This window comes from Acanthochromis polyacanthus, chromosome 7 (genome assembly GCF_021347895.1).
Source record: "Acanthochromis polyacanthus isolate Apoly-LR-REF ecotype Palm Island chromosome 7, KAUST_Apoly_ChrSc, whole genome shotgun sequence".
In the NCBI taxonomy this organism is placed as follows: domain Eukaryota; kingdom Metazoa; phylum Chordata; class Actinopteri; family Pomacentridae; genus Acanthochromis; species Acanthochromis polyacanthus.
Window position 1 is genome coordinate 22,859,203 of NC_067119.1, and position 26,376 is coordinate 22,885,578.

A 26,376-nucleotide genomic window follows, 5' to 3' on the forward strand; every position below is an offset into this window, starting at 1 on the left:
GCAGTCGTCAGCCATCATCAGTTTTCCGTCTTTTTCTGTCTTGTGGAAACATGAACACACACACACACACACACACACACACACACACACACACACACACACACACACACACACACACACACACACACACACACACACACACATATGAGCGGTGAATGGATCACAGTTTGCATGGGAGTTGTTTGCCTGGCTGATTAGAGCATGAACCCAGACAGTGTTTACACTGAAAGCTCTGGCATTTTAGAATATTTGGTGTGAGGCTGAAACCAGATTAACATTCAGTGTGAACAAGCGGCACATCGTTGTGTGTTTTGATCTTTAAACACAAAGCCAAGTGTATTTATAATACTAAACTATTTAAACCAAGCCACAAGGTCACATGGCTGTCTGGTTTGTTTCCATTATGCATGTCTGTGTAGTTGAGTGCTCATGGGCAATGGATAAATGTGTATTCATACAGTTGTCTGTGTGTGCAGATATGCCACTCCCTACCCTTGCTGTCCCAGTGCTTGAAAAACCAATAGGCAGCGTGCTCATGATGCGTGGTTTTATGAGAGAGAAAGAGAAAGTCAGAGGAGGGTGAAGTGGGAGCAAAGACCACAGGGCTACAGTCTGCCTCAGCAGCCGAAAGATCAACTTGTTTCGTTCTTCAGAGCAACTTCTAAAGGATAACAGAAACAGACATGATCATCCAATTTTCACCAAATTAGTCCTTCAACTAAATGCATGTGAGGCAGGCTGCATCTCTGTGTTCTCTTGTTCATCCCTGTTTCACGGACGCTGCTCATTGACCCCGGCTACGGGAGATGATTGTATCAGGGCAGCAACAGGGTCACATCATCATGCCTTTTACGGATTTAGAGCTGCCTTTGCTCTGCTTTCCACATCGGAGCTCACAGTTTTTGCCCGGCCAGCAGCAGTATCGGTGGAGTGGGTGCACATTGTGAGACCACGGGACACAGAAGGGAGATGCAGCAGAGGGTGAACTCGGTGTAAGTGGGGCATCAAATCACTCTGCAACTCTTACCTAGCCTTCCCTCAGTGGGCTGATAGAAACAGCAGGCAGCTCTTGCCAAGCAACAGTTCTTGTTTTAGAAATTCAGTTTAATTGTAGTTGGTAATGTATTGTTTGTTGAAAATGAAAATGGGCCGCATCATTTGGTCATAAACTCATGCTGTGATTCTTGTGGATAATGTTGTGACGGTGATTTAGAAAAAACATTTAGTCTGATTCTGCTGTCTTGTTTATCCAGGAAAATGAACATGTTTATCATGGTTTGTACTTATTTCTCAACTCGCGAATCTCAAATACTCAATCTACAAACTTCCTCTCCAAATTCTTTCTCAGAAAAAATTATCACAAAGATGGTCAGTATGCATAGTAAATATAAAATGCAGAAAATGGAAATATTGATTACAAGTCACAGAAACAGTCCACTGACATACGCACACATTATTTTCCACTTTCTAAAAAAAATGGTGCAAATGCTGAGGATCCTGATTTAGAGCTAAATTAGTGAATTAATTTAATTGACTTGATTTGAACTAATTTGTATCAAGGAAACCTTGTCTGCCTAACCTGATGTGATATGATTGGCCAGTGGTTTTACTTGAGAAGTCTCCCTACTTGGCTTGGGTGAATCGGCAGAAAGCCAGAAATACTCATTTTCAAAATGAAAAATCTTTTTCCTCGTAGACATTCTGTGGCAGAGCACAGGCAGTGGCGTTTTTTTTTTTCTGTCACCATGCCAGCTGAAAGTAAGAAGCTAATATTTGAAAATTTTGCTCTCCGATTTTGTGTTTTGCTCACACGAGGGAGTCAGAATTCAACAGTGACCCTTTACAGGTGAGCCCAAATAATTTGTCACTTGTGCAGTGGAGCTTTGCAGAAGTTAGCCACCAATTCAGCATCAGCTGTCAGGTTTGCATCCATTTCCATCGTCATGTGACCACGGCTGATTGGTCATCTCTTTATTATTTGTGTGACGAATGAGCAGACTGTACATGCGAGCAGAGCACAGGTTGTTTTGTTCACAAGCTTCCCCATGCTGAACTTTTTTTATTATTATATTGCAATGTTTTATCGTATATCCTTGCACAGACTGACATTGTGATTGCAATTATGATTAGGTTGTTGGTTCTAAACTAGTTGTGGTGTATGTGTAAAGTTCATTTTACTGCTTAAAGGCTTTTTTCTATGTGAGATCTTTCTTTCAGTTCTGACTTTTCCCTTGGAAATCACAGGAATTTTCCAGGGCTTTTTTGTGTCTGTTTTGCTTGAAAAATGTTCTCTTGATTGTGAAGTAGTTATGCAGGTTTGATGTTATGTAATATAGCGTAAATGAAATATAAGTAATGTAATGGTGTCTAACCATTATATTTGACCTACATATCAGAACCTATAGGTAGAAGTCAAGTAAGATTGTAATACATCTGTAACTACATGGTGTACTGTTGTTCCTCTATTTGAGAATGTTGGTGAGATTTTTACTGGGGATTAAATTTGTGCGTTAAAAATATGTTGTACTCAGTACCCCCTATGGAAAGTCTGTAGCTCCACTGAGGCACATTGCTAATGCACGCTAATGCAATGTTTCATTACTTTTTGATAGTGATGAGGGCTGACAGTATGCCTTTGGAGATGTTTGAGTACAGCTGCATCCATCAAGACAGAAGAAGATGAAGAAATGAGACGTACGCTAGAGAGAAAAAGCTCACAAAAGAGCGTAATGGGAAACAGAGGGAGAGAGGGACCAGGTACAGATCACTCAAGACAAAGCAATCTCTGTCTGTCTGTTTACTCCTAATTCCCCTCAAGACCTAGCCCGAGCAAACAGAAGAAAATACGAAAAGACATTTTATCATATTCTTCTGGCATGCTGTAGCAATAAAGCTGTTTAGAAAATGGATAGGCACAAATAATAGAATCTCTGCTTACTTCAATTTATGATTAACCCTAATTTAATTTTAATAAAACTGTATTACACAGTTATAAAAGAATGGACAATGTAGAAGCAATCATTTAACTTCCACTTGTTTAACGGCCTATTTTCTTCTACCCCATACACACGGATTGTCTTTTCAGTATAGCTGGTCGATAGAGATGTGGTGATGTCATTTTTGGTTAAAAACTTTTCTGAAAACTCTGACTGTTTTTGCAACAAGTTCACATTTGGATGACACACCTTGCAAGTTGAGGATTTAAATGTTCTCTAACAGGATACAGACTGATTTATTCATTGACTAAGATCAGTCTGTTGATGTTATTGTCAGTCATTTCCATTATCCATTTTTAAAGCACCTACTGATTCCTCCTGTGGGGATCACACACCGTGTTTATGCTGGTTTGGCTTTTTTCCAGGGCTGTCTCCACTCATGACCCCAGTCATGAGTTAAGTGTACGTTAATGACCCAAACAATGCGTTTACTGTTTAGCCTGGAGTTTGTTTATATTGCCACGTTTATATTACTGTACAAAAGCCTGTCTCTATGGAGCAGCTGTTCCCCATTTAATTAAAACATTAATTACCTAAATGCTGGCATTCATGCATGTGTAATATACTCTCATATTTTTTTCCCTCTGACATTACAGCCCAAATTAGGCTTTGTTTGTTCCATTTGATTACTGATATAAAACAACCTCTTTAAATATTTGTGCAGTAAAGGAAAACTACAAATATACAAATATTCGTGTGTGGGAGTAGTGTGACTTTCAGTTCTGCAAAATATGTTGACAAATTTGCTCTTCTTTGCGTGGTTTCTCTGTTAAATACCTCTCATTCCAGTTGGTAGGAGAAAACTGTATTGTTTGCTTTGTGTGCTTCTCAGGACTTCATGATGATACAGGCTGTTTTTAAAAGATCGTATCTAAATCAAAAACTAGAAACTGCGGTTAAACACAACAGTCTATCACTCCAGTGCTGTTGGAGGCCTTGTGATGCAATATTTTCAAGGCCTGCAGCTCTGTATTTTGTCATCTTGCCCAACTCACTAAGCTTGGGCATGTTCGATTTCAGCAGTGTGCAGTGATATTGTTCTTGACAGTATGACACAATTAGCCTAGCGAGCCTTATAACGAACACATGTAGACATTATGGCATTGACAATCAGGGTGACGGTGTGTGCTCACTCACCTAAGCAGTTTATAACACATTTTGTTTGGGTGGCATCATTAACAGGTTGTTGGGACTTAGGTGGTGTAGAAAGCAGTCTTTTTCCATGCCTGTGAGTTGTCACAATACAACACAGAACAATGAGTTGACTAATATATTTTGCTGTTTGCATTAGTTAGCCTTCGTTTTCAGCTGGATAGGGAATAATATGCAAATGACATATGCCTTATCCTGAGTTGAGCGTCAGTTCTGTAGAAACCCAAGACATCGCTATGCGGCTCACTGTTCATGTACTGACATGATAGGGCATTCCTAAAGCTGACAGCAGCACTGAGTCCTATCACCACTATTGCGGCTTATGTTCATAGTCTCATTTCTTGTCCAATTTAACCATTCATATGCCATGTTTTCATGGGCGGTAAAATGTAAAAACTGGGTGTTGTAACTCATACACAAAACGACCAGGTAAAATCTATGGGTGGATGCATTTCAAGTTTCTCATAATATCAAATGATTTTGTGATATTTTATTATTTCTTCACTTCTGAAGGGTGGTGTCCCTGTTAGATGTACAGTAAATGAGATTAATAAGGCTAGTTAAATATTGCAAACGGCCTCAAGGCGACGTACCACAACTCCACGTGGTTGAGCTTGCTGTGCTAAGACGGAAATTATAGTGTGCAGCTTGTGCAACGAATGGCAAACTAAAGCAAACCCATGGTGATGTACACTGGAATGAATGCTGGTAATCAATACTGGATTAACCTATACGCTTGATAATCACGGCAGCTTTATGCTCTTTATGTACCTGCTTGATTCAGCCACCTAGCAGGGTTTGTATTTCAGTCTGTGTGCTAGGTAAAATATGACATCTAGCATTTTCCCATCCATGTTTGGACTACATTCTATCAAAACTGAAATTAGTCCTCAGCTTGAAAAGGACTTCCCTGTTTTGTTCAAAAGTGTACAGATGTCAACAATTCTCCATTCTATAAAATGTACTTTTGTCCAGTCATACATACAAGGCATACTTGTTCTTAAACCTTTTCGAATAGATCAGAAATGTTCATCAAGGTAATTAACCTCTATCTCTTCACCTTATGTCTGAACAAAAGAACTCAAAACAAATGTCTTTTCGAATAGAGGTGTGATAAACATTTTGTTATCTTAAGACACTTGGTTTAAGTGTGGAAGACAGCTAAGGTCATATTTTGCTGCACAGACCATGGACCTGTAGTTGTTCCTGTAATACTTATTAGATCAGCATCTAGTCTTTCTTCAGATTTGGCATTCATTTAAGTGTTTCTGCATATGCACATTTGAAGACCTTGTGGTGCAGAATGCACAAACACACAAGCGTACGCAGAAATAAAAGCAGAACTTTGAGTACGCCCTCTGATGACTGGATTTAGACATCTCGATCCATAGTGGACGCTTTCATTCTTGTGGATTTGGGAAGTTTAACACTAGCCTTACAGAGCAAGAATCCAAAAATATAAACACACAAGAAATTAAGTGATAGGGATGATTTGTTTCGGTCAACACTAATTCTTGAAAGCTCTTAGTCCAACCCTGGTGCAGCCCAAACAACCTAAGCGAGACAATTTGGAAAGAGCATCTCCATTCGTTTCCGTGGAGTCTCTGGTGCGGTTTGTTTTTGGTCTAAAGGCACGCTGACCAACCACAGTATTTTATGAAAACAGGCATGTGGTTTTAGCATGAATTCAAAAGCCAAACTAATAATATATCCATCTGCTGTTTGTAAACTCTTAGGGAAGTGATCCTTTAAACATGTACTTCATGTTTAACAACTAAGTGATGTATTTATTTCTGTAGCTCATTTAGTGACCACGGTAGCACACTTGTACCGAAATGTGTTTTCTTCAGTTCAGTTTTCTCTGCTTGTCATTATTAATAATATGCAATTGATTCGATGCCTAACACTACTAATAATGCTGGCCGTCATTGTTGTCTTAATGAGCTGTTTGTGCTACCAGAAAATAAAAACATACATATCAGAAGTGAGATGATACAGGATTGCATCCCCTCAAAAAAAAGTCCAGTCGGTGTGTTACATCTCAGTTTGCACAAATTGCTTTTTAATTTCCTCTGGACTAGGGCTAAATGTCAACTTTTGCTTTCTGATTTTTTTTATTTTATTTTGATGATCTTGTTTTGTTCACGTAATTGGATTCAGTCTTTTTTTTTTTTTTTGACTTGATTCAAGATAAGCTGTAGTTGAAGTTTGTATCCCAAATTTTACTTGGATTTTTTTCATTATGTAGCGGGTGGTGTGTTCATATGTATGTGGGGTCATAAATGTAATATTTATGCTGTTATCATTGGAACCTAACTGGTTAATGAGTACAGTTCTACCTTCTACTATTCCTATCATGGTCCTCTGTCGTGCCCTTTTCACTGTAGTATTTTCCCAAGCTTCCACAGCCCCTTAAGGGCTGTTTGGCTCTACTCTCAACTGCGCTCAATTGCCCTATTCAATTCTCATATCACCAAAATCCACCCCAAAGCCCACTCATGGACGCTCTCCCTCTCCTCTTCAGCAAGCCTCGTAGCCTACTACATGATAGCAGACTTCATCATCACGTTTTCTTTACAAGCAGAGAGCTGTACTCCCAAAACCAGATGGGAACCATTTAGGTCTCCTGTGAAAAGAGCTACTGCAGCACCTCATTCATCCTCTCACCACTGGATGTTTTCCAGTCACTACCCTCTGTTCTGAGAAGCACTGGTGGCCTAAATTTGGAAAAGCATGTTAATTTTTTACCCCAGCTGGCAAGGCCCTGTCAAGTACAGCCTCTCCTGCTGAAATTTTAACCAGTTTTGTTCTTAGGTTTTCTGTTTAATTCAGAAAGCAAGGACTTAACTGGAGTGGCAGAGACTCAAAAAGAAAAGCTTTTGCGTTAATGTTTTTATGTGCCTTTCCCTTTAAAGTTTGTTTTTAGAATGTAGCCAGCAATTAAAAATCTTAAAGCTTCATGTCTGTGTAATATTGTTGTCGTAAGACCTTATTCTGTCACTATTTTCTGACTGATCATTTACTTGTTTACTTTGCTCTTACAGCACATTTTCAGAACTTTTGCAAAAATGATAAATAGCAGTGAGCTTTCAAGGTTAAATTTGAAATTTAGTGGAATGTATGACCTAAATTAAACCGATGAAGGTGCTTGTCTGTTATGTATTTAACCTCTGTTAAGAGTCTCTAATGTCTGTTGACCGCTCAGAACAGCAAGTTATGTCTCCCACTGTCTTTGCCACAATTTTTATATTCATTGTAAATGGTTATTTATTTCAAGTAATAAGCACTTAACAGAAATCTGCACAATGGAGCCATTTTACACAACATTATAGTATAACCATTCATGCAGTTGACTTTATGATCTATTTAATGATTAATGGAAATCTGTATTTTTCAGTTTAATTAGGTTATTGCTCCAGGAATACAGCTCCTTTTAATTGCACTTAAATATTACTTGGTTTTTCATTGTTTTGCTTTATTATTTCATGGCTATTTATGTATACAGACTGTATACGGTGGCCTAATAAACTGTCAGACTGTCTCACCCATGTCATTTTTTCCTCTTGTCTTCTCACAGGTGGTACCATGGCAAGCTAGACCGAACCATTGCTGAGGAGCGTCTGCGCCAGGCCCGGACTCCTGGCAGCTACCTCATCAGGGAAAGTGACCGCCGGCCCGGTTCCTTTGTCCTGTCTTTCCTCAGTATGACCAATGTGGTCAACCACTTCAGGTAGGACCGATAGAGTCCATGCAACAAGTAAAAGTAATTTTATCTCAGTGACAGGCACAGTCTGAATCTGCAGCAGGAGCTTGAGAAGTTGAGAGAGAAGTACGTTCTTGTATAGACCTGTTCAGGTGTTTCACTCCAAATGAGTTAGCTCTGGAGTTAGCGGTCTCCTTTTGTGTCCTGACTAGGCCGGCACAATGGTGACATAACATTTGTTGCTATAATTTACTGGGAAACCTTAATGCTTTCATTCAGGGGGTTTACAGGAAATGGAAACACCATCAAGGTATTTTGTGTGTTTAACATACTAGCTACATAGCATGGGATTGCTGACACCCTATGTGGCCAGAGTAATTTTAATAACTTGACTCACCATGAACTGTTTCACCTCAATTGCAATAAGCGGGCAGCATGCCCTCCTCCAGTAGGAGATAAGGAAAGGGGAACTACAGAAGTTATTCATTACCTGCTAACGGAAAGGGCAGAAAGCCACAGACTGCAGCAGGAGGGCAACCTTAGAGATGAGTCGATGTTTAGAATTGGTTTGAAAAGGTAGTTTCTGCTTGCCTGGCATGCTGTTGCAGGCTGCTTCAGTCTATTTGGGTCACAAAGACAGTACAAAGTTTGAGAGATGTTTTTCTTAATTCATACCAACTTGTACCCTTGGATGTCTGCTACAACCCACGACTCTGTCTGGGTACATATGTTGCTTTGTGACTCAGAAGACTTTCATGTCTTCTCTTTCATGCAATGTGTGTTGGTGGACCTGATAAAAAATAAAAAGGACAGCACTCGTATTCCTTATAACTTTGGGTATTTTACAGCCTTAAAGTCAATAAAACCAGACTGACATTGCAATCTGTCCTCTCCGGCAATTACATGCTATATATTAAGTACGAGAAGACACACAAAAGGTGAATATATTCTCTTTTAGATCAAGGTCAAACAAAGTAACGTCTTGTACTTGAAAGAAACCGAACATACTTTTTTTCTTTTTTTGCAGTGGCTTATTTGAAGATTGGGATGTGTTCCAATTAAGCAATAAGGACATTATCCCCTTCACTCATTTGGTTTATTGTGGACCTATGATGTCATTGATGCTAGGAAAAGCTGTTCTGTAAGGGAATAATTAACTTAGAGTTAATTGAGTGACACCTACTTTTCAAAAGGTTGATGTCCTAATTCTGCATGCAACAAATGAGTAATAGCACAAGTGAGTTTCCAATAAACCCTCAGTCAGAAATCCACTCACCTGATGATAAAAGAATTAGGATTGGTGGCTCTGCAGAGGGGTTTTTGTCATACTTTTATAACCACACTCTGATAGTGATTTTCAGGTTTATATTCACAAATTACAAATGTCGGGATAGTTTTATTCCTTTATCTTCATGTACAATCACAATAGATGCTGAGGTGGCCCAGATTTATTTATTTTTTCTTCAGCTAACTCTGATCTGCTGAGATTTTGAGTTTTAATTTTTTTGTGAACAAATGAACCCTTAATCATGTTGAATCTCTGGTTATGTGACTGCTGCCAGAGCAGTCAGAAAATGTGTTATGCCCAGGGAAGCGAGACTCATGTGGGCACGACATTGACATGGTCCAGTGTCAACGCCTCGCATGTTTCAAATTTTACTGTTGCACAAATGACAATAACATAGGTATTTTTGTACTCGTGTAGTTTGTCATTAAGTTAAATCCCTGCTTGTGTTGTTGTTTAGAACCTCAGCTGTGCTCACACTGCAGCCAGATATGTGTCACTACATGTATGGCACATACGTGTGCACACATATGTAGTTAACCATCAACACAACAATTTGATGACAACATTTTATATTGAGCATTAAGGCCTGTAATGTGATCATTACCTTTCTTTTTCTCTTTAGATAGACTTTGACTATAGTTGAGACATTTAAGGATTGTGGTACAGATGCGTAGGCGTGTTTTGCTGTCGTTGATATAATCTGTGTTTTATTTGCAGTGTAGGAGCAGTGATGAAAAACAGTGACACAGTCCATACAGACAGTTAATGTCAAATGAATGAAAGTTGAACATTTTCACTTGACATCACTTTGCTATGATTAAAAATACCTCTGCTACCGCTTATCATTGTTATGTTTTCTGTCAACAGGATAATCGCCATGTGTGGGGACTATTACATTGGTGGGCGGCGGTTCTCGTCTCTATCAGATCTGATCGGTTACTACAGCTATGTGTCTTGCCTACTAAAAGGAGAGAAACTGTTATCACCAGTGGCACCTCCAGAGGTGAGACTGACTATGGGGCTATATGAAGTATACAGCAGATTCTGTAATCTTATGTTAAAAAAAATAAAATTCCAGCGTTTGTGAAATTCCACTACTTTCTTTCACTGTCCTGCTTTTTTTTCTAAACTCTTTCCCTTGCATGTCTAATGTAGCATAACATGATTTTACCCCTCTCATCTTAGCTGCTTTTTAGAACAAACACTATGAAATGCACCTTTTCTAAATATTATGAGTGACTCTGAGTAGGCCAAGGGTGTCTTTCAAAACTTCAGACCTTTTTATATCTCCTAAAAGCATGAAAAATGTGACAAGTATGCATAATGAAACCTAATCTCCAGAAATGTTCTGTAAATGTTCTTTGATCTCATAAAATGTGTGAGGGTTGAAAGATGTGTGGAAATAGGCGCCTTTTTAAGATAACCCCAAGTCAGACTGGATTCCTTTGTTTCTACCGTTTGCTCATTGTACAGGGGAATATTTTCACATCTTTCTTCACCCTTTTTTCTTTTGCCTTCAGGCAGTATTCAGAACAGTTTAAGGCAAAGCCCAAGCTAATGCTAATTATGTTTTTAGCCAACTATGATATCTCCCAGTGGGAGGTGTAGTAGAATACGTGATTTTGTGAAATAATTAGGGGATTTACCATGAATACAATTGTAGAAGGTCAAGGCTGAGAACAAGTTTTTTATTCTCTGTGTTCATGTTTCCACAGCCTGTAGAGGACAGGAGGAGAGTCAGGGCCATACTTCCATACACCAAAGTGCCAGATACTGATGAGATCAGGTAGGTACCTGTGTATATCTGTGGAAAACAGACTTTTCTTGCCTTGTACTTGCAGAGTAACATCTTCATGTCCAACCAAAATTTAGTATTTGCCTGAATTATTCACAAAAAGCACTCTAGTTTCCCTTTCATTTTATGCAGCGTTTCACAGCAGTCTGGAAAGCACATCAACTGACTTGTTATTGCAAAACACTCTTGTCCCTGTCATTAAGCTGCAGTAGGCACACTTACTGATGATCCCAGCGATCCCTCATTTCCTAGATCTGATAAACATCTGTCTGAAGTCAACCTCAACGCTGAGCTTGCCAGCGAGCTGTTGGCTTAACTGGATAGATAGACATTCAAAATGTTATGAATCAGAGGAGACACCTGCTGGTGCTGCTTTGGTATTATAATCTACACTAAATAAATACAGCAAGTCTGTCTACTTAGCTTGCTGATCCCAAGCCCCTTAGTGTAGTGAAACTGTGTAACAATTTAATATTTTTTCGTCGCATTTTCCTCATCATGCAGTTTGTGCAGTGCTGCCTTTAAGTGGCATTTCCTTTTGATATAATTTTGACATCAATGCGTTTTCAGCTTCCTGAAAGGGGACATGTTTATTGTTCACAATGAACTGGACGATGGCTGGATGTGGGTGACCAACGTTCGCACAGAGGAGCAAGGGCTCATTGTGGAGGATCTTGTTGAAGAAGTAGTAAGTACAACACAATGTGGGAAGGCCACATCAGTTTGTGTAATTTCTATGAAATGTGGACAGAATTGATAGTGGCATCTGCACAGTAAACTTAGTGTTGTGTGGATCAAAGAAGTAACTAATGTATATGTTGGTTTTACAGTTTATCAGACCAAAGTGGCAGTAGCCTAGCACCCATAGTTATAATGGAATATTGTGTAGAAATATAAGGAATAACAGCCTTTAGACATTACAATTTGTGCAGTCATTGTTGTGTTGACATATTTCTGCTTCTGGTGTGTTTCAGGGCCGGGAAGAAGATCCACATGAGGGAAAAGTGTAAGCTGGTTTGCACTGAACTGACTTTACTTAGTCTGATAAATTGAAAACATTTCAAAGCAACATCTAAAAGTTGAATTTCCGAAAAATCCGTCTCATCAGTTTCAATGCTCCACAGCTCAATAACCTTATAAAAAGAAAGTGCTTATTTCCTGTGTACTTGGAGGCAACATGTCATTACAGGATAAGATCTACTTTGACAGTTCAGCCTCATTGTTTGCATCTACACACACAGCCTAATTTGCCTTTTCCTTATAACGTAAATGACGTTTTTGTATTTGCTTTGACAAGCAGAATAGCATCAAAGTACATTGTTTACTTTTTGAATCAGCATTTTGACCTCGCTTATGACCTTCAGCTTTGGGAAATAAAACCTTCAGGCATGCCCCATGTAAATTAAATCAGTCACAGTCAATCTCATGTTTATGTGATATATTTTGTAAAGTAAGTTTGCAGTCACTGAATAGTCATTTTACTCTGATGAATGTCCCAAACAGAGATATTCTTCAATATTTTTTTGATAAAGATTTCTGCATTGAGTGTTGATTGAGTTAACTGATTGTCTCTCTCTTTTCCTTCTCTTGTTCTGGATCTCCTGCAGCTGGTATCACGGAAAGATCACCAAGCAAGAGGCCTACAGCCTTCTGATGACAGGTACCATTTCTCTTTGCTTTTCATTAGGCTAAAGCTGTCAATCACTGGGCACATTATCGTGGATTCTTTTTGTCAGAAAAGCGTTGTGAACATCAAAGTCCATTGATCAAAACCTGTCTCTTTTTCGCTCTGCCTTGAATTTCACAGTCGGCCAGGTGTGCAGTTTCCTCGTCCGGCCGTCAGACAACACACCTGGGGACTACTCCCTCTTTTTCCGCACCAATGAAAACATCCAAAGGTTTAAGATCTCCCCCACCCCCAATAATCAGTACATGATGGGGGGAGGTACTACAACAGGTATGTCTGCCAATGTGCCGGCCTTATAATTAACAAATATGAAGGACAGCCGCATGCTAATGGTAGCATTTTTGAACTTGTGTCTCCATCTTTTGCTCTCTCTTCTCTCTGGCAGTGTTGATGACATCATTGACCATTATAAGAAAGAACAGATTGTTGAGGGCTACAATCTAAAAGACCCAGTTTCAGTGCAGGTACGCACGGTTGTATAGCATCATTTTCGAGTGTGTGATTGTATGTTGTTGACTGAATGTAAGCGGTTTGTTAAGGCTAAAATGCTAATGTCCTCACTAGCATGTTAAGTGTCTGGATTTTCATGCTAGCATGTAACCAGTTTGGACAAAGAAGAAAAGAGAAAGCAGAGACTGTGTGAATGTCTCTGAATTGTAAATACATATTTTGAAAATCATATGTTGCTTCAAACCTTTACTTGTTTGTTTTCTTCAAACGCTACACTTTCTAAAATTTCTCTGGAGCAAGAAACATAGCACTTAATTTAGAAAAGAAATGTAGTGTAAGCTGGCCTTTGGAATAAATGGAATTACCTTGCCTTTGTTGTTATGTCACAGTTTGATTGTTTGTTTTGTGTTTACTGTAGCAGCAGGAACAAGTACTTACTGACACAGTGGATGGGAGAGAAATTTATAACACTATCAGACGGAAAACAAAAGACGCTTTCTACAAAAACATTGTCAAGAAAGGCTACCTCCTGTTCAACAAAGGTATATATGGCATTGGTCTCGTGTGGCACTGTCAACCAAGACGATCAGGAGCTTCATGTAATATCTTGTATGTTATTATATCGGTCTATCTTGCATTTAAGTCAGTCAGAATATAAATTTTTTTCTGGTCTCTCTCAACTTAAGGCAAAGGCAAGCGGTGGAAGAACCTTTACTTCATCTTGGAGGGAAATGATGCGCAACTCATTTATTTTGAAAGTGAGAAGAGAGCCACAAAACCCAAAGGGCTGATCGACCTAAGTGTGTGCTCCGTGTACGGTGTGCACGACAGTCTGTTTGGCAGGTAAGACATCACAACACTGTTTTTTGTCTAATTTTGCATAAAAATGCTGTGTGACAGTAATTATCTGGATACCGCATAGAAGAAAATCATATTAATGGGTATAGCATATGGTACAAAGTAATGCAAATATGTTCTTGTCTGTCTTGCTTTATCAGGCCAAACTGTTTCCAGATTGTTGTCCAGCACTTTAGCGAGGAACAGTACATATTCTACTTTGCGGGAGAGGCTCCAGAGCAGGCACAGGTAATAGAAGAATCAGCTTTCCCTGTCAAACACGTGCATTTGCTTTGTTCGGACACAGAGTTCAGAAAAACTGAAACTGAGTGTTCTGCTTCAAAAAGTAATGCTTGCAACACTGTCAGCAGCTGCTCATAGTTGCATGAACCCCCAAATGCATATCTTTGGTACAGTTTTACTCCCTATGTAATGTCCCTGCTATTCCTCCTATTTGTCTTGTTCTAGTTTAATTTTTAAAAAAAACACATTTCGAATGAATTTATGAATTGAATGAACCCAAAATTGACAGCTGCATCTGAATAGTAAATTCTGTGTTGTGTGAATCATAACAGACCAATGTGAGGGGAATATACACTGTAAAGGTTTGTAGGGTCCCCAGTGAGCTTGTTTTGTAATAAACCAAGGTATAAAAAGCACAATAGTAGGTATTCTGGATAAAACATTCTATTGAGCAATGTTGTAGCTTCCACGTTGACCTCATGATGGCAGTGCTGTCTTACTGTTGCAGTGTTCAAATCCAAATCCGCTGATACAGGGGTGACTGGCTCACTCTGGCAGTAAAATAATGTGGTTGCAGCTGGGTTACAGGTTTAGTTCAGAGCAGCATTTTTGTTCAGTACTGATAACGGCACCTCTGCAAATGAAGCTGCACATTCACATTTTTGTGTTATTCATGAATTAAGCCATTTAAAAGCAGAACTTACACATGAAAATGTATAGTGTGAACTGCCTCATCGCTGCTCCTACAAACAAATAAATAGTTTCCAAGACGCTAGAAGATCTCACAAATGCACTCACTCCTGGAACACTTAACCTTCAGCTACTTTGGCCACAGCTGGAATAAAGAGAAGAAGAGCTGCCACGACTTCTAAAAGATGACAGATGCTCTTAAAATCTTTAGTTTGTTCAGATTCCGAACTGCTGCAGCTGAATCTCGCAAAATTCCTTGATCTGTCCATTTGCACTCTTTGGGAAATAACAGTGGGCTTTGTGCAAGATAAGACGGTATAAACAGAAAACATTCTAGTCTACAACGAGAAATATCAATTCATTTTAAAAAGACAAAAATTGTTCCAATATCTATGAATGATTTTGACCATTTCATAAATACCAAAACTATAGTGTGGGAGGTGTGTTATGCTTCATACTATGCTCTGACAAGGGTACAATCTGTTTCATTTAATACATGGCTTATTGTCCTATGTACGTGCAGGGTTACTAATACGTTTCAGCTTTCAGATAACAGAGGGCCACTAGGTTGATGGGTATAGATATTCAGGATCTCTGTAAATGAAAAAAAGCCAGGCGATTTGTTCCTTTCACTAAAGGAACTAGTTACACTAGTTGACATTTCATAGTGTTGCAAGTTCTTACACAAGAGAACCAATGACAGCTGCATGCTTCAGATGTTCTGACTGTTTTGTTTTTGCAGGATTGGATGAAATGCCTTCAAACGTTCTGTAGTAACCTAAGGAAAACCACTCAGCCCACCTCCAACAAGAGGCTCAGACAGGTACATAAGCCATCAGCCAAAGTGCATTCATGCAGACAAAGTATTGCAGCAGATGATTTCATCAAACAAAGTAAAAAAAAAAAAAGTCACTGCTCTGGCGAACAGCAATCAGTAGTTGATGAAGCAAAATTTGAAGTAATTGTTGTGCTATCGGAAGTAAATGAATTCTCCAAAGTTGTACATAACATCAGCAAAATTCCCGCATACATTTTGTGCTGAATCCTTCATTTTCTATCAGGTGAGCAGTCTGGTGCTTTATGTGGAGGAGGCCCACAAGCTGCCGGGGAAGTATTTCACCAACCCCTACTGTAACATCTACCTGAACAGTGTCCAGGTTGCTAAGACGCACCCGAGGGAGGGGCAGAACCCCGTCTTTACTGAGGAATTCATCTTTGAGTAAGTCTGTCATGCTTGTGTATTTTCCTCCTTAGGATTTTCCCCACTGTTCCTTCTCTCTGTATATACTCTATCCAACTGATGTTTTCATAAAGCCACATGGCTTAGAATAACAAGATGTGTCTCTCTGTTATTTTAGTGACTTATCCAGTGAAATTAACCGATTTGAAATCAGCCTGAGCAACAAAACAAAAAAGAGCAAAGAAAGTGACATCCGTAAGTACATCTGTACATTTTAAAGCAAATGTAATCTCTAGGTCTGTGTGCACCTTATTTGTCTTTGCTTTGTTTGACAACTCACACTGCCGACACTTTGATTCCTCCTCCTCTCAGTGTTCATGCGTTGCCAGCTAAACCGTCTGCAGAAGGGCCAAATGATTGATGAGTGGTTCCCTCTCAGCTCCCATGTTCCTCTGAAGGGCATCGAGCCGGGCTCCTTGCGTGTACGTGCCCGCTACTCCATGGAGAAGATCATGCCTGAGGAGGAGTACAGCGAATTCAAGGAGGTCTGATGCTCTGAAAAGTGCTTTTGATTGCAATGTCTGTTGACCGTCTGCTTTGTTTTTGACTTAAAATTATGCCATTGTTGTGTGTCCTCTGCAGATGATCTTGCAGAAAGAGTTCCATGTCATCTACGCTTTGGCTCATGTGTGTGGTCAGGACCGCACCCTGCTGGCGAGCCTCCTTCTGCGCATCTTCAGACACGAGAAGGCTGAAGCCCCTTTACTCAGGACGCTCAATGACAGAGAGATTAGCATGGAGGGTAAGAAGCGGAAAGACGAAAGAATCAACTGAAAGCATTGCAATGTGAAGACATGCTGTAACTGATGCATAAGTCCTCTAACCTTGTCTGATTGTGCAACATCACCAGACGAGGCCACAACGTTGTTCAGAGCGACCACACTGGCCAGCACGCTGATGGAGCAGTACATGAAGGCCACAGCCACACCCTTCGTCCACCACGCTCTCAAAGACACCATCCTCAAGATAATGGAAAGCAAACAGTCCTGCGAGGTAAAGGCCGACAAATCTGTCGGTGCATTTGGCTCACAAAGATGCTTTATAGATGAATAGACAAAAATAATGTTAGTAATGGAACAGCATCCACATGACTGAGATCTCAGAGCTGCTATTTCAGCCTTGAAGGTGGAGTTTGTGATTCTGGAGAAAGATTGCTATTTAATCACCAGGCATATTTAGATGTGTGTGGAGATTTAGCATTTTTCCACCGACAGAGCCAGGGCTATATCACAAATGACTGATCCATATCTACCAGTACACAGGATTAATGTGACACAGTAAAAACCATGTTATATTTTTCATTTTTATCATTACTGTACAATAAGTACCTCATTAGTCACAAACACACTTTATAGATTTTAATTAATTCATCTTCATTTCTGTGTCTGTTCTCCCTCTCCCCACTCTTGTCCTTCCTTTCTCTGTTTGTAGTTGAATCCTTCCAAACTGGAAAAGAACGAGGACGTGAACCTGAACTTGGCTCATCTCCTCAACATACTTTCTGAGCTGGTAGAGAAGATCTTCATGGCTGCTGAGATTCTACCACCGTAAGTTCATAAAGCTCCATGCAGATTTAGTGCTCACTTTTGTCTGTAAATTGCTTGTACTAGCAGTTGAAACAGAAATGCAAATCTGAAGACCAGGAAATCAAAATAACCCATCCGATGTCTGTGCAATGGCCCATCCAGGACACTGAGGTTCATCTATGGCTGTCTGCAGAAGTCAGTGCAACGGAAGTGGCCCAACACCACAATGCGGACGAGAGTTGTAAGGTAAACAAACACCTATGATACGTATGTAGGACACCATTTTTAAAAGGCAGTCAGGATATCTTGCATTGAATAACAGTGATTTCAACAGTTTTCTTAACGTATCCATTTATGTTCCAGCGGCTTTGTCTTTCTAAGACTGATCTGCCCCGCCATCCTCAACCCCAGAATGTTCAACATCATTGCTGGTGAGCATCTGTTGAAAACCACATACAGAATGCCCTGTTTCTCACGTGTGACTTCTTACAATCTGTGTTTTGCTTTTCCCATTCCTTTGTGCAGACCCTCCATCTTCAACGGCAGGCAGGACCCTCACTCTGGTGGCCAAGTCTGTCCAGAATCTGGCCAACCTCGTTGAATTTGGTGCTAAGGTATGAACTCGTAGTGTTCAGCTGAAATATTGTGGCTAAAGCAGCGTACTTGTTGAGTGTTGTTGGCATTTGGCGGCTAACTCTCTGTTCTTCAATAGGAACCCTACATGGAGGGTGTGAACCCTTTTATCCTGTGCAACAAACATAGGATGATCATGTTTCTGGATGAGTTAGGGGTGAGTCACGTTTGTTGCTTTTTGATCAAAGTATCCCGAGGTGAAATGGTTAGTTGCAGCTATAGATTATTCTAATGATCGAGTATTCTATTGATTATGCTATATGGAGCTTCATAGCTCAGTGGGTAGAGTGGCCGTCTTGTAACTGGAAGGTTGCCGGTTCGATCCTCGGCCCGTCGAGCTCATGTCGAGGTGTCCCTGTGCAAGACACCGAACCCCTAATTGCTCCTGGTGGGTCGTGGTTAGCGCCTTGCTTTAGACTGTTGGTCAAATAAAGAAACCAGTTTTAAATGTCACATTGGCTTCTATGGACATTTTATTTCTTAGATGATATATATGGAAAAAATATCAAATCAATGGAATAATCGATTGATTAATACAGACTAAAAATTTGTGCTAGTTGCAGCTTTAATGCAGAACCTGAGGGAAGAATCTGTTTTACAAGCTGAGAAAAATGGTCATCTATGTTCCTAGAACGTTCCTGACCTCCCTGAAGCCACAGAGCACTTTAGGACAGACCTGTCCCGGGACCTGGCTGCGCTACATGAGGTCTGTGCCACACACTCAGACGAGCTCCGGACGCTGAGCAATGAGAGGGGCGCACAGCAGGTCAGACACTGATGATATCACAGCTTCGCAGCGCAATTCATACCGTCGGGTTTTTTTTTTTTTAGGTGACTTATTTAAACCCTGTTTCCTTTCTGCAGCATGTGCTGAAAAAGCTGCTGGCCATCACAGAGCTCCTCCAACAGAAGCAGGCTCAGTATGCCATGTCCAACAGCAACAGGTAGTACTGCACTCCTCTTCTCCTCCAAACCTTCCCATCCTAGCGCCAAGTCTCCTCCGCCGGAGTGCAGCCCTGAGGAGACCTAGCATGCTCTACCCTCATCACCATGGCAACCCATCCACCACCCTCCATCATGTCTTCCTCTGGTCGTCCCGCCCATTCCACCCACCTGCCATCTTGTCTTGTTCGCCACAAGAGAGCTATGCAACAACAGCAGCTGAGTACAAGCGACACAGTGCTTAAAAACAAAGAAAAAAAAAAACTTGCACCAGTGACTGACAGCCGTATGCACAAGAAAAATATTTTTCCCTCATAAACTGTTAATGGTTCTGACTTGGGTACATTTCATTCCCTTCATCATGAGGGCCAAATATTAAGATTTCAACAGGTTTCTTTGTACCCACTGTGTGTTTTGATAGCACAGGTTGCCAAAGTGTACCCCCCCACCCCTGTTCCTGCTCAATGAGGAAACTGACATGAAGAAGCTAGTTCTCTCAGTCCCCTTTACTGGTAACTGGATTATGAGCGATGATGCTTTTTATACTGTAATTAGTGACTGATTTATTTTAAGGTTGTGACAATATCTGCAAAGAGCTGAAACAAGCATTTCTGTCTGTTCTTTTTTTTTTTTAATTTTTTTTCCTTTCTTTGTTTTCTAGATTGGAACAAAGTCTTTCAAAAAATATGGTTATTTTATATTAATAAATTCTCTTGCTGGAATCATGAGTATATAAGTGAGATGAGCAGAATTTTTTTTTCTAAAATTGTATCAGCTATTTTTTTGATTATTTGGTTGAGGCTTATTTTGAAACTTCCCAATGCCAGACACGACACATAATCAGAAAAACCAAGTAAAATGAAAGTGTTTACAGCAGTAAATTTGTTGGAATAGTACAGACTGTATCAGACATGCATGCACTTATTAAACTGTTTTTGTAAAGTAGATAATGGAGTCGTTCATTGTCCTCTGAACGTAGTACCAAGGCTTTGTTACTTTTAAGGTATATATATATAATAATTCTGTTTTTAGTCCATAGAAATGTATAAAAATAGCTTTATTCTTACTGCAGAACCAAGGCAAACCAAAAAAACTGTCACACAGAAAAGTAAATATGACATGTACTCTTGCAAACAGTGACACTCCATTGTGTTTGGTCATTTCTGTCAAATCCATTGACAGTAAAATATTGGATGTAAGTACAGTAATAACTTAAAACTCTGTTTGGTTCCCCAATCATATTGTGTTCATATCAGGTCTTCATCAGTCCATTCCTGGAATGAAACAAAGTTTGTTAATTCAGAAAAATTTGACAAAAAGTGGTTCCACTTGAAGCAAAATTTGCCTGAATGCTGGCCTGTTGCTGAAATGAAAATATCTCACCTCTTCTGCCAAACGTGGTTCTTTTGCTACATGGCCGTCTTCTTCATATCCTCTCTTCCGTTTACTGCAATACAAAAAATAATGTTAACTATTTATTACTACAAACACATCTGTGAATCACAAGTTGTTTGCAAGTCCTAAGTGTTGGTGAACTTCCTTCCTTATCTTCAGCCAAACCCCTGAAGTCCATCGTCAACACTCATCTAGCTAGTGTTACATCTAGTGTCCACTACACCTTCATGACCTCCATTAGTAGTTGTAGTTTTTTATGTCTTCATTTTCTATTGCTGTAACTTGATGTAGAATAGTTTACACCATGTGTAAATACATGCATACAGACTTCTGGCCCTGCTGTCAGAAGCATTTTTAATGCATAGCAAAACTGAGTGATTCGTCAGCATGTGCCTTTCACAAACATGTCCACTTTATCTTACAGGATAGAGTGCACCATCATGTCTCTGGCTGCTGCCATCCAGGTAATGTGAGGTATTTACGGATTTCCCCCCCCCGAGAATCAAAGTGCGGTAGTCAGACCGCACAGCCAGCCAAAGTGAGGCCTCATCCCATGAGGTGCACAACCGAAGACTGAAGTGAGTTTGTACTTATAAGCATGTGGCCTAGATTCCTGGCAGTACAGATGCAATACGGCTGTTCTCCGTGGAAAACCACTTGCTGCATATCTGAATACTGTCCTTCCAAAGCCCTTTCCAAAATGCTTCAGACACCATCCGTGTGTTGAACTTTGACAAGAAGCCTTGTCCTGTGAGACCTTGAGGAGTTGATTTCTATGAAGATCTGAGATGCAGTGAACTGCAGAAATGTCTGAACTTCTTTTCTCCTGGCGTTCCTGCCACTCCCTCAGAAGTGGCTGCTGACTGACACGGAGCCAGACACCCTGATCGGCCGCTCCTTTCTTTGGAAAGCAAAACTTGTGATGGCATTAGAGGGGAGGCAATCCAAAGCATTGACGTAGCGTTTTCTGCTGTCATCAGGGAATTTAAACATAGCACCTCTTTCCAAGACGACACAAGCCTTAACTCCCTTTCTACTCACCGTGCTCTCACCCGTGTCACCTGATTTTATGATAAGCTCTTCCTCCAAAACCATTGAAAACTTCCACTGTCTTTGTGTATAAACTTCCACGCAGCACTGGAACCACTTGTTACGTTTTTTATACGCTGCTTTGTTTGTTGATATTATCTGCTTAGGCTTCTATAGAAATAAACTGTGTTTGTGTATGATGTAGCGGAACAGAGCTGAAAGCTAGTCGAAGCGTTTGTAGGAGATACCTGTAACCCGTCCTGTGCATGTGTTAACCCTGAATGGATCCTGCTATCGTGTGTGGGCCTACATATATGCTGCTCTAACAACCACCACCTGAACTCCCTCTATGCCTTTTGGATGTAAATGAAAGCTTTCATGCATTGCAGTCTCTCTCTCGCTCTCCCACCATCACGGGTGGCGTTCTCAGTCCACCTCTGCACCGACTGTTTTCATATAGATCCACCCTGAGAAGTCATGCCATGCACAGATTTATCAAAGTCATGAGGGTCGGCCTCGTGTGCCTCCTTAAACGATCCAAGCAGCTGCAAAGTGAATCTGTGCCTGTCATAGCTCGAAAGTTTACCAAACTGTTTACTGTAGTTGCACTTAAGATACCACGGACCTCACCAAGTGTTAACAGACGAGCGGCAACGAATCAGCCTGAGAGTCTCCTCATCAGCTATACCACTATCAGCTGTGCTCCTTGGTATGGATGATGTAGGTAGCGATGCGGCATGCTGTTGTACTTCCTTTCTGTATTTCATACAGCTGATGATGATGTGTTCCTTTTTATTTTTCTACCTGATACTGAACCTTGAACCTTTTGCATCTTAGATACGACAACCGGGCTTAAATAAAACTGTTACTACATATGACAATGGATACCTGGAGTGGATCACTTGGGGTGTGGGGTGATGGAATTACATCTGTGATTACTAGGGATGTCCGCGAATATCGGACCGCCGATATTGGCTTGAAAATGTAATATTGGTCTGTATCGTTAAAACCGATAAAATAATGCCTGGATTTTGCCAACATTCACCAGACTCATAGAGCGAGAGAGGGTAAGTGTGAACTGTTGTTTGAGACAAGTAAAAATAAATACATATATGGCAAAAACATGGCATTTTTTCCATAACGCAAGTTGAAGTAGATTTCTTATTTTGCAGTGTTTACACCTGGAAAGCCTTTGTTGCATTTGAGAATGCAAATGCAACACAATAAAATTAGGCAGGAGATATGTGATGTTATCTAAAGCTAGTTAAACAGCCCACATATACCGGTATCGGTTGATATCGAAATCGGAAATTGAAAATATCGGCATATCGATTATTGGCAAAAAAGCCAATATCGGACATCCCTAGTGATTACACATACTAGTGCACCGATGCTACAAGGACAACTTATATTCAGTAAAATTTGTATTGTCAAAGTGAAACAAAAATACTCCACTATTATTGCACCCTAATGTGGAGTAGATAAAGAACTGTAGATCATTTGTTTATGGTTTTAAATGTTATGAAGAATTTGCAGCTCCACAATTACATTCTGACTTTTAAGATCTGTGGTGTGACGATATATTTCACACTGATACAGGAAAAGTATCCTTTAAAAAAAATGAGCAGGTCACTTCATCTCCTTACTTGCTTGAAGTGCCAAATTCAGCGTGAATCCTCTCCAACCTCTGTTTGTAAACATTCACCTCCTCTGGTTTGGGCAGCTCATACTTCTTTAGGAGGGTTTTCATCCCTGAATGAACAGAGAAAACACTCAAATCTCAAGACAAGACTTGCTCTGTGTGGCCCACAGTGAGGCTCAAACAGTGCAACATCACCATCTTGTGGCGTCAAACTGGAGGCGCAGTTCACTCACGTCTCATTGAGTCGTACATCTTTAGGAGAGTCTCTTTGTCCTCTTTCAGCCCCAAGCATTCAGTCAGGTAGCTAGATGTGGGAATCAAACACAGGAGATTATGTTCCAACTCAGTTACTGCTTTTACCCCTTTAATTACTGTACATTCAAAGGTCTCAGCCTGCAAGTTGGTTTTCAGGTTGTTTTTTTTCCTTTGGTGTAATGTACAGAACCAATTTAACATCAAACACATTAGGAAAAAAAAATCCAAGTGGCATACATTTTGTAAAGAAATCTAAATGTTGCTGTTGTTGTACCAAAGTGAAAAAGATCAGATTCTTTAAAAAAGCAGAAGACAAAAAAAAAATCAGACCTGTGATTTAAAATTCAAACTCACCACTGTTTACATGTTTTGAATGAAAAATAAGTGACCTACCTCTCCAGGTTGAGGCCGGCTCTTGAAGCGCTGTTCAGAATAGCTGTAATAGCGATCTGAGAGGGAGAAAACAGCAGCCCTGCATCTGTCAAAGCTGCCTGTGTCAGAAAGTCATCAGCACTCTTCCTCAGTGACTCTGGGTTCTCCAGCGTAGGGTATCTAGTCTGATTGATGAAATGTATAAAAAGGCAGCAATTTAGTAGGACAAGACAAATGATCTCATTACTACAAAGAGATCAAGGTTATTGCTGTGTTCAACGTTGACATTAAAGCCCTGGAGGAGACCACGCACCTTGAGGTCGATGAGCAGACCCTCCATGGGTCTGTAAGGGTTGTGGACCACCAGGTGAAAATTGAGCTGCTGGATCAGCAGCAGCTCATACTCCAGGATTTGCTCCAGAACCCTCTCCTGTCCTGCTGGGGTCTCCTGCAGAAGGTTGCCCACAAACTGTGTGCTGGACACATTGAACTCATCCACTTTACAGGACAGGTAGGCACATGTCAGCCTGAAACAGAAAAGTGAGCTTGCAATAGGTTGATCTGACTGCTAACAGCGAGGTCTGAATAAACAATTTTGGTGATGTATACTGATTTATTCAAAACTGAATTGAATGTCATGCTTTGTTTTAAGTGATTTTCAAATTTTATACAGACTTTCACACACTGGTTTACTTGCAGAAATAGATTCATTGGTGCCAAATCTTTGTCAGACAAACAGTTTGGTATGATTTGTAACTGCATCCACATCCCAAACACTAAAGGAACTGATTGCAAAACACCAAATGCTGAAGCCATATTCCTCAAAAACAGACGTACGTTGCATAAGTAGATGACTGCAATTGCAATGAAGTGTAAAAATTTCAAAAGTATATGAAGCTGAGAACACTAAATTCTCTAATCATTTAGAATCTATTTGAAACTTTTGGAGCTGCCCATTCAATAACGTGCACAGAGTGTCTTTATCTTAATAATCTTGTGACTGGGGCTGCACAGTGGGTAGTGGTTAGCACTTTCGCCTTGCAGCAAGAAGATCCCCAGTTCAAATCCCGGTCTGGGCCTGGGATCTTTCTGCATGGAGTTAGCATGTTCTCCCTGTGCATGCGTGGGTTTCCTCCGGGTACTCCAGCTTCCTCCCACAGTGCAAAAATATGCTGAGGTTAATTGGTTACTCTAAATTGCCCGTAGGTGTGAGTGTGATTGTTTGTCTGTGTATGTAGCCCTGCAACAGACTGGCGACCTGTCCAGGGTGTCCCCTGCCTTCGCCCGAGTCAGCTGAGATAGGCTCCAGTTGTGACTGATCAGTGTAGCTCTCATTGGGCTCTGTAGTTTGTGCTTTTAATCTATATTTTCCAATTAAAAAAGATCTTTCACTGCTCATTTCTTACCATGACAGGCACTACTCACATGATAATCCTAGGGTGGAATTCCATAATGGAGTTGTTCAGGTAGAATCTTCTGAAATACATGGTAGCTGTACCCTGCACAGACGAGGCAATTCTGGTTCAGGTGTCTGTAGGCCCAAAGGTGATTTTGCTCTGGCTAATCTGCAAACAAACTACATACCACCACAGACTTGGGCATCGCAGGCTTAAAAGCGTTGCAGAAGTCCAGCAACCTCCTCTCATAGTGTCGGAACAAGATGTCTTCCTCATGACGCTCCAGGAACATGGACTTACTCCCTCCATGCTGAGAAACGGGTGAAGGAAACTGTCACACAGTGGCCTAAACTAGCCTTTGTTTCTAAATATTTCATATTGTTTTGTCTTTGCAACTTACCTTCCCGCTTTCTAGTGCCTTGTTACGGAATTTCTGATTAGCTTTGTACCTCATGTGCTCCAGTTCATCTTCACTTTTAAAAATCCAGTACTTTCTCTGAGAGCTGTTGTGGAACATGACGGCTCCTTGCGAGAATAAATGAATCAAAACGGCTCCAGAAAAAAGTGAAAAAGTAAGTAAAAGTTAGCCTGCTGCTCAAAGAATAGCAAGTTAGACATCAAGTAACATACGTTTTTTTGGTCTGGATAAAAGCTAATCCATCAAAGATAGTTTTGTGTGGAGAATCCGTATATATTTGTACAAAACAGCCTGTTTATTTCTTCGCGTAACTTCAAAAACCACCGTCTTTAAGTACAAATACCAGCAATAACAAAACGGATGTGCGTCGGCATTATTTTACGTCAATGTCGTCTCCTCTTGATGACGTAGGAGCCTACCGTAACTCCGGATACAACGCGCATACTAAATCTCTCTCTCTCTTTTTCTCTCTCCCTCACACACACGTACACACACATTGCTTGAAAATCTTTTATTTTCTTTTATTTCCTGTCTCCTTTATTTGTGCCTAAATATAGCCTTAATATTTTATTACATCAAATAGCTTCTTAAGTAACCTTTACATTTAGCTCAATTTTAGCTTCATTTGTGTTATCCTGTATGTTGTGGCAACAATTCAAGTAGACTTAATACAACAGGATTGCACT

General features: G+C 40.3%; 2 protein-coding genes across 2 annotated transcripts; one reads left to right on the forward strand and one right to left on the reverse strand.

The window, feature by feature from the left end:
- The first annotated feature begins 615 nt into the window (after positions 1–615).
- LOC110950338 (ras GTPase-activating protein 1) lies at positions 616–22,491 on the forward strand. The gene is given in 27 exon segments (XM_051950413.1): positions 616–992; positions 7,726–7,878; positions 10,007–10,142; positions 10,855–10,925; positions 11,505–11,622; positions 11,909–11,940; positions 12,542–12,594; positions 12,742–12,867; positions 12,870–12,891; positions 13,007–13,085; positions 13,490–13,613; positions 13,758–13,914; positions 14,070–14,157; positions 15,584–15,664; positions 15,903–16,060; positions 16,200–16,276; positions 16,394–16,566; positions 16,664–16,823; positions 16,932–17,074; positions 17,513–17,628; positions 17,770–17,853; positions 17,971–18,038; positions 18,133–18,221; positions 18,320–18,397; positions 18,872–19,006; positions 19,105–19,184; positions 21,002–22,491. Coding segments are annotated over 27 exon segments (2,673 nt in total). The 5' UTR covers positions 616–969; the 3' UTR covers positions 21,051–22,491.
- On the reverse strand, positions 20,221–26,081 carry ccnh (cyclin H). The gene is made up of 9 exons (XM_022192903.2): positions 25,673–26,081; positions 25,460–25,582; positions 25,301–25,374; positions 24,189–24,402; positions 23,897–24,060; positions 23,482–23,552; positions 23,253–23,358; positions 20,566–20,629; positions 20,221–20,456 (listed from the first exon to the last, which is right to left on the reverse strand). The coding sequence occupies exons 1-9, from the start codon at positions 25,787–25,789 to the stop codon at positions 20,430–20,432; spliced, it is 960 nt and encodes a 319-aa protein (XP_022048595.1). The 5' UTR covers positions 25,790–26,081; the 3' UTR covers positions 20,221–20,429.
- Positions 26,082–26,376: the final 295 nt, after the last annotated feature.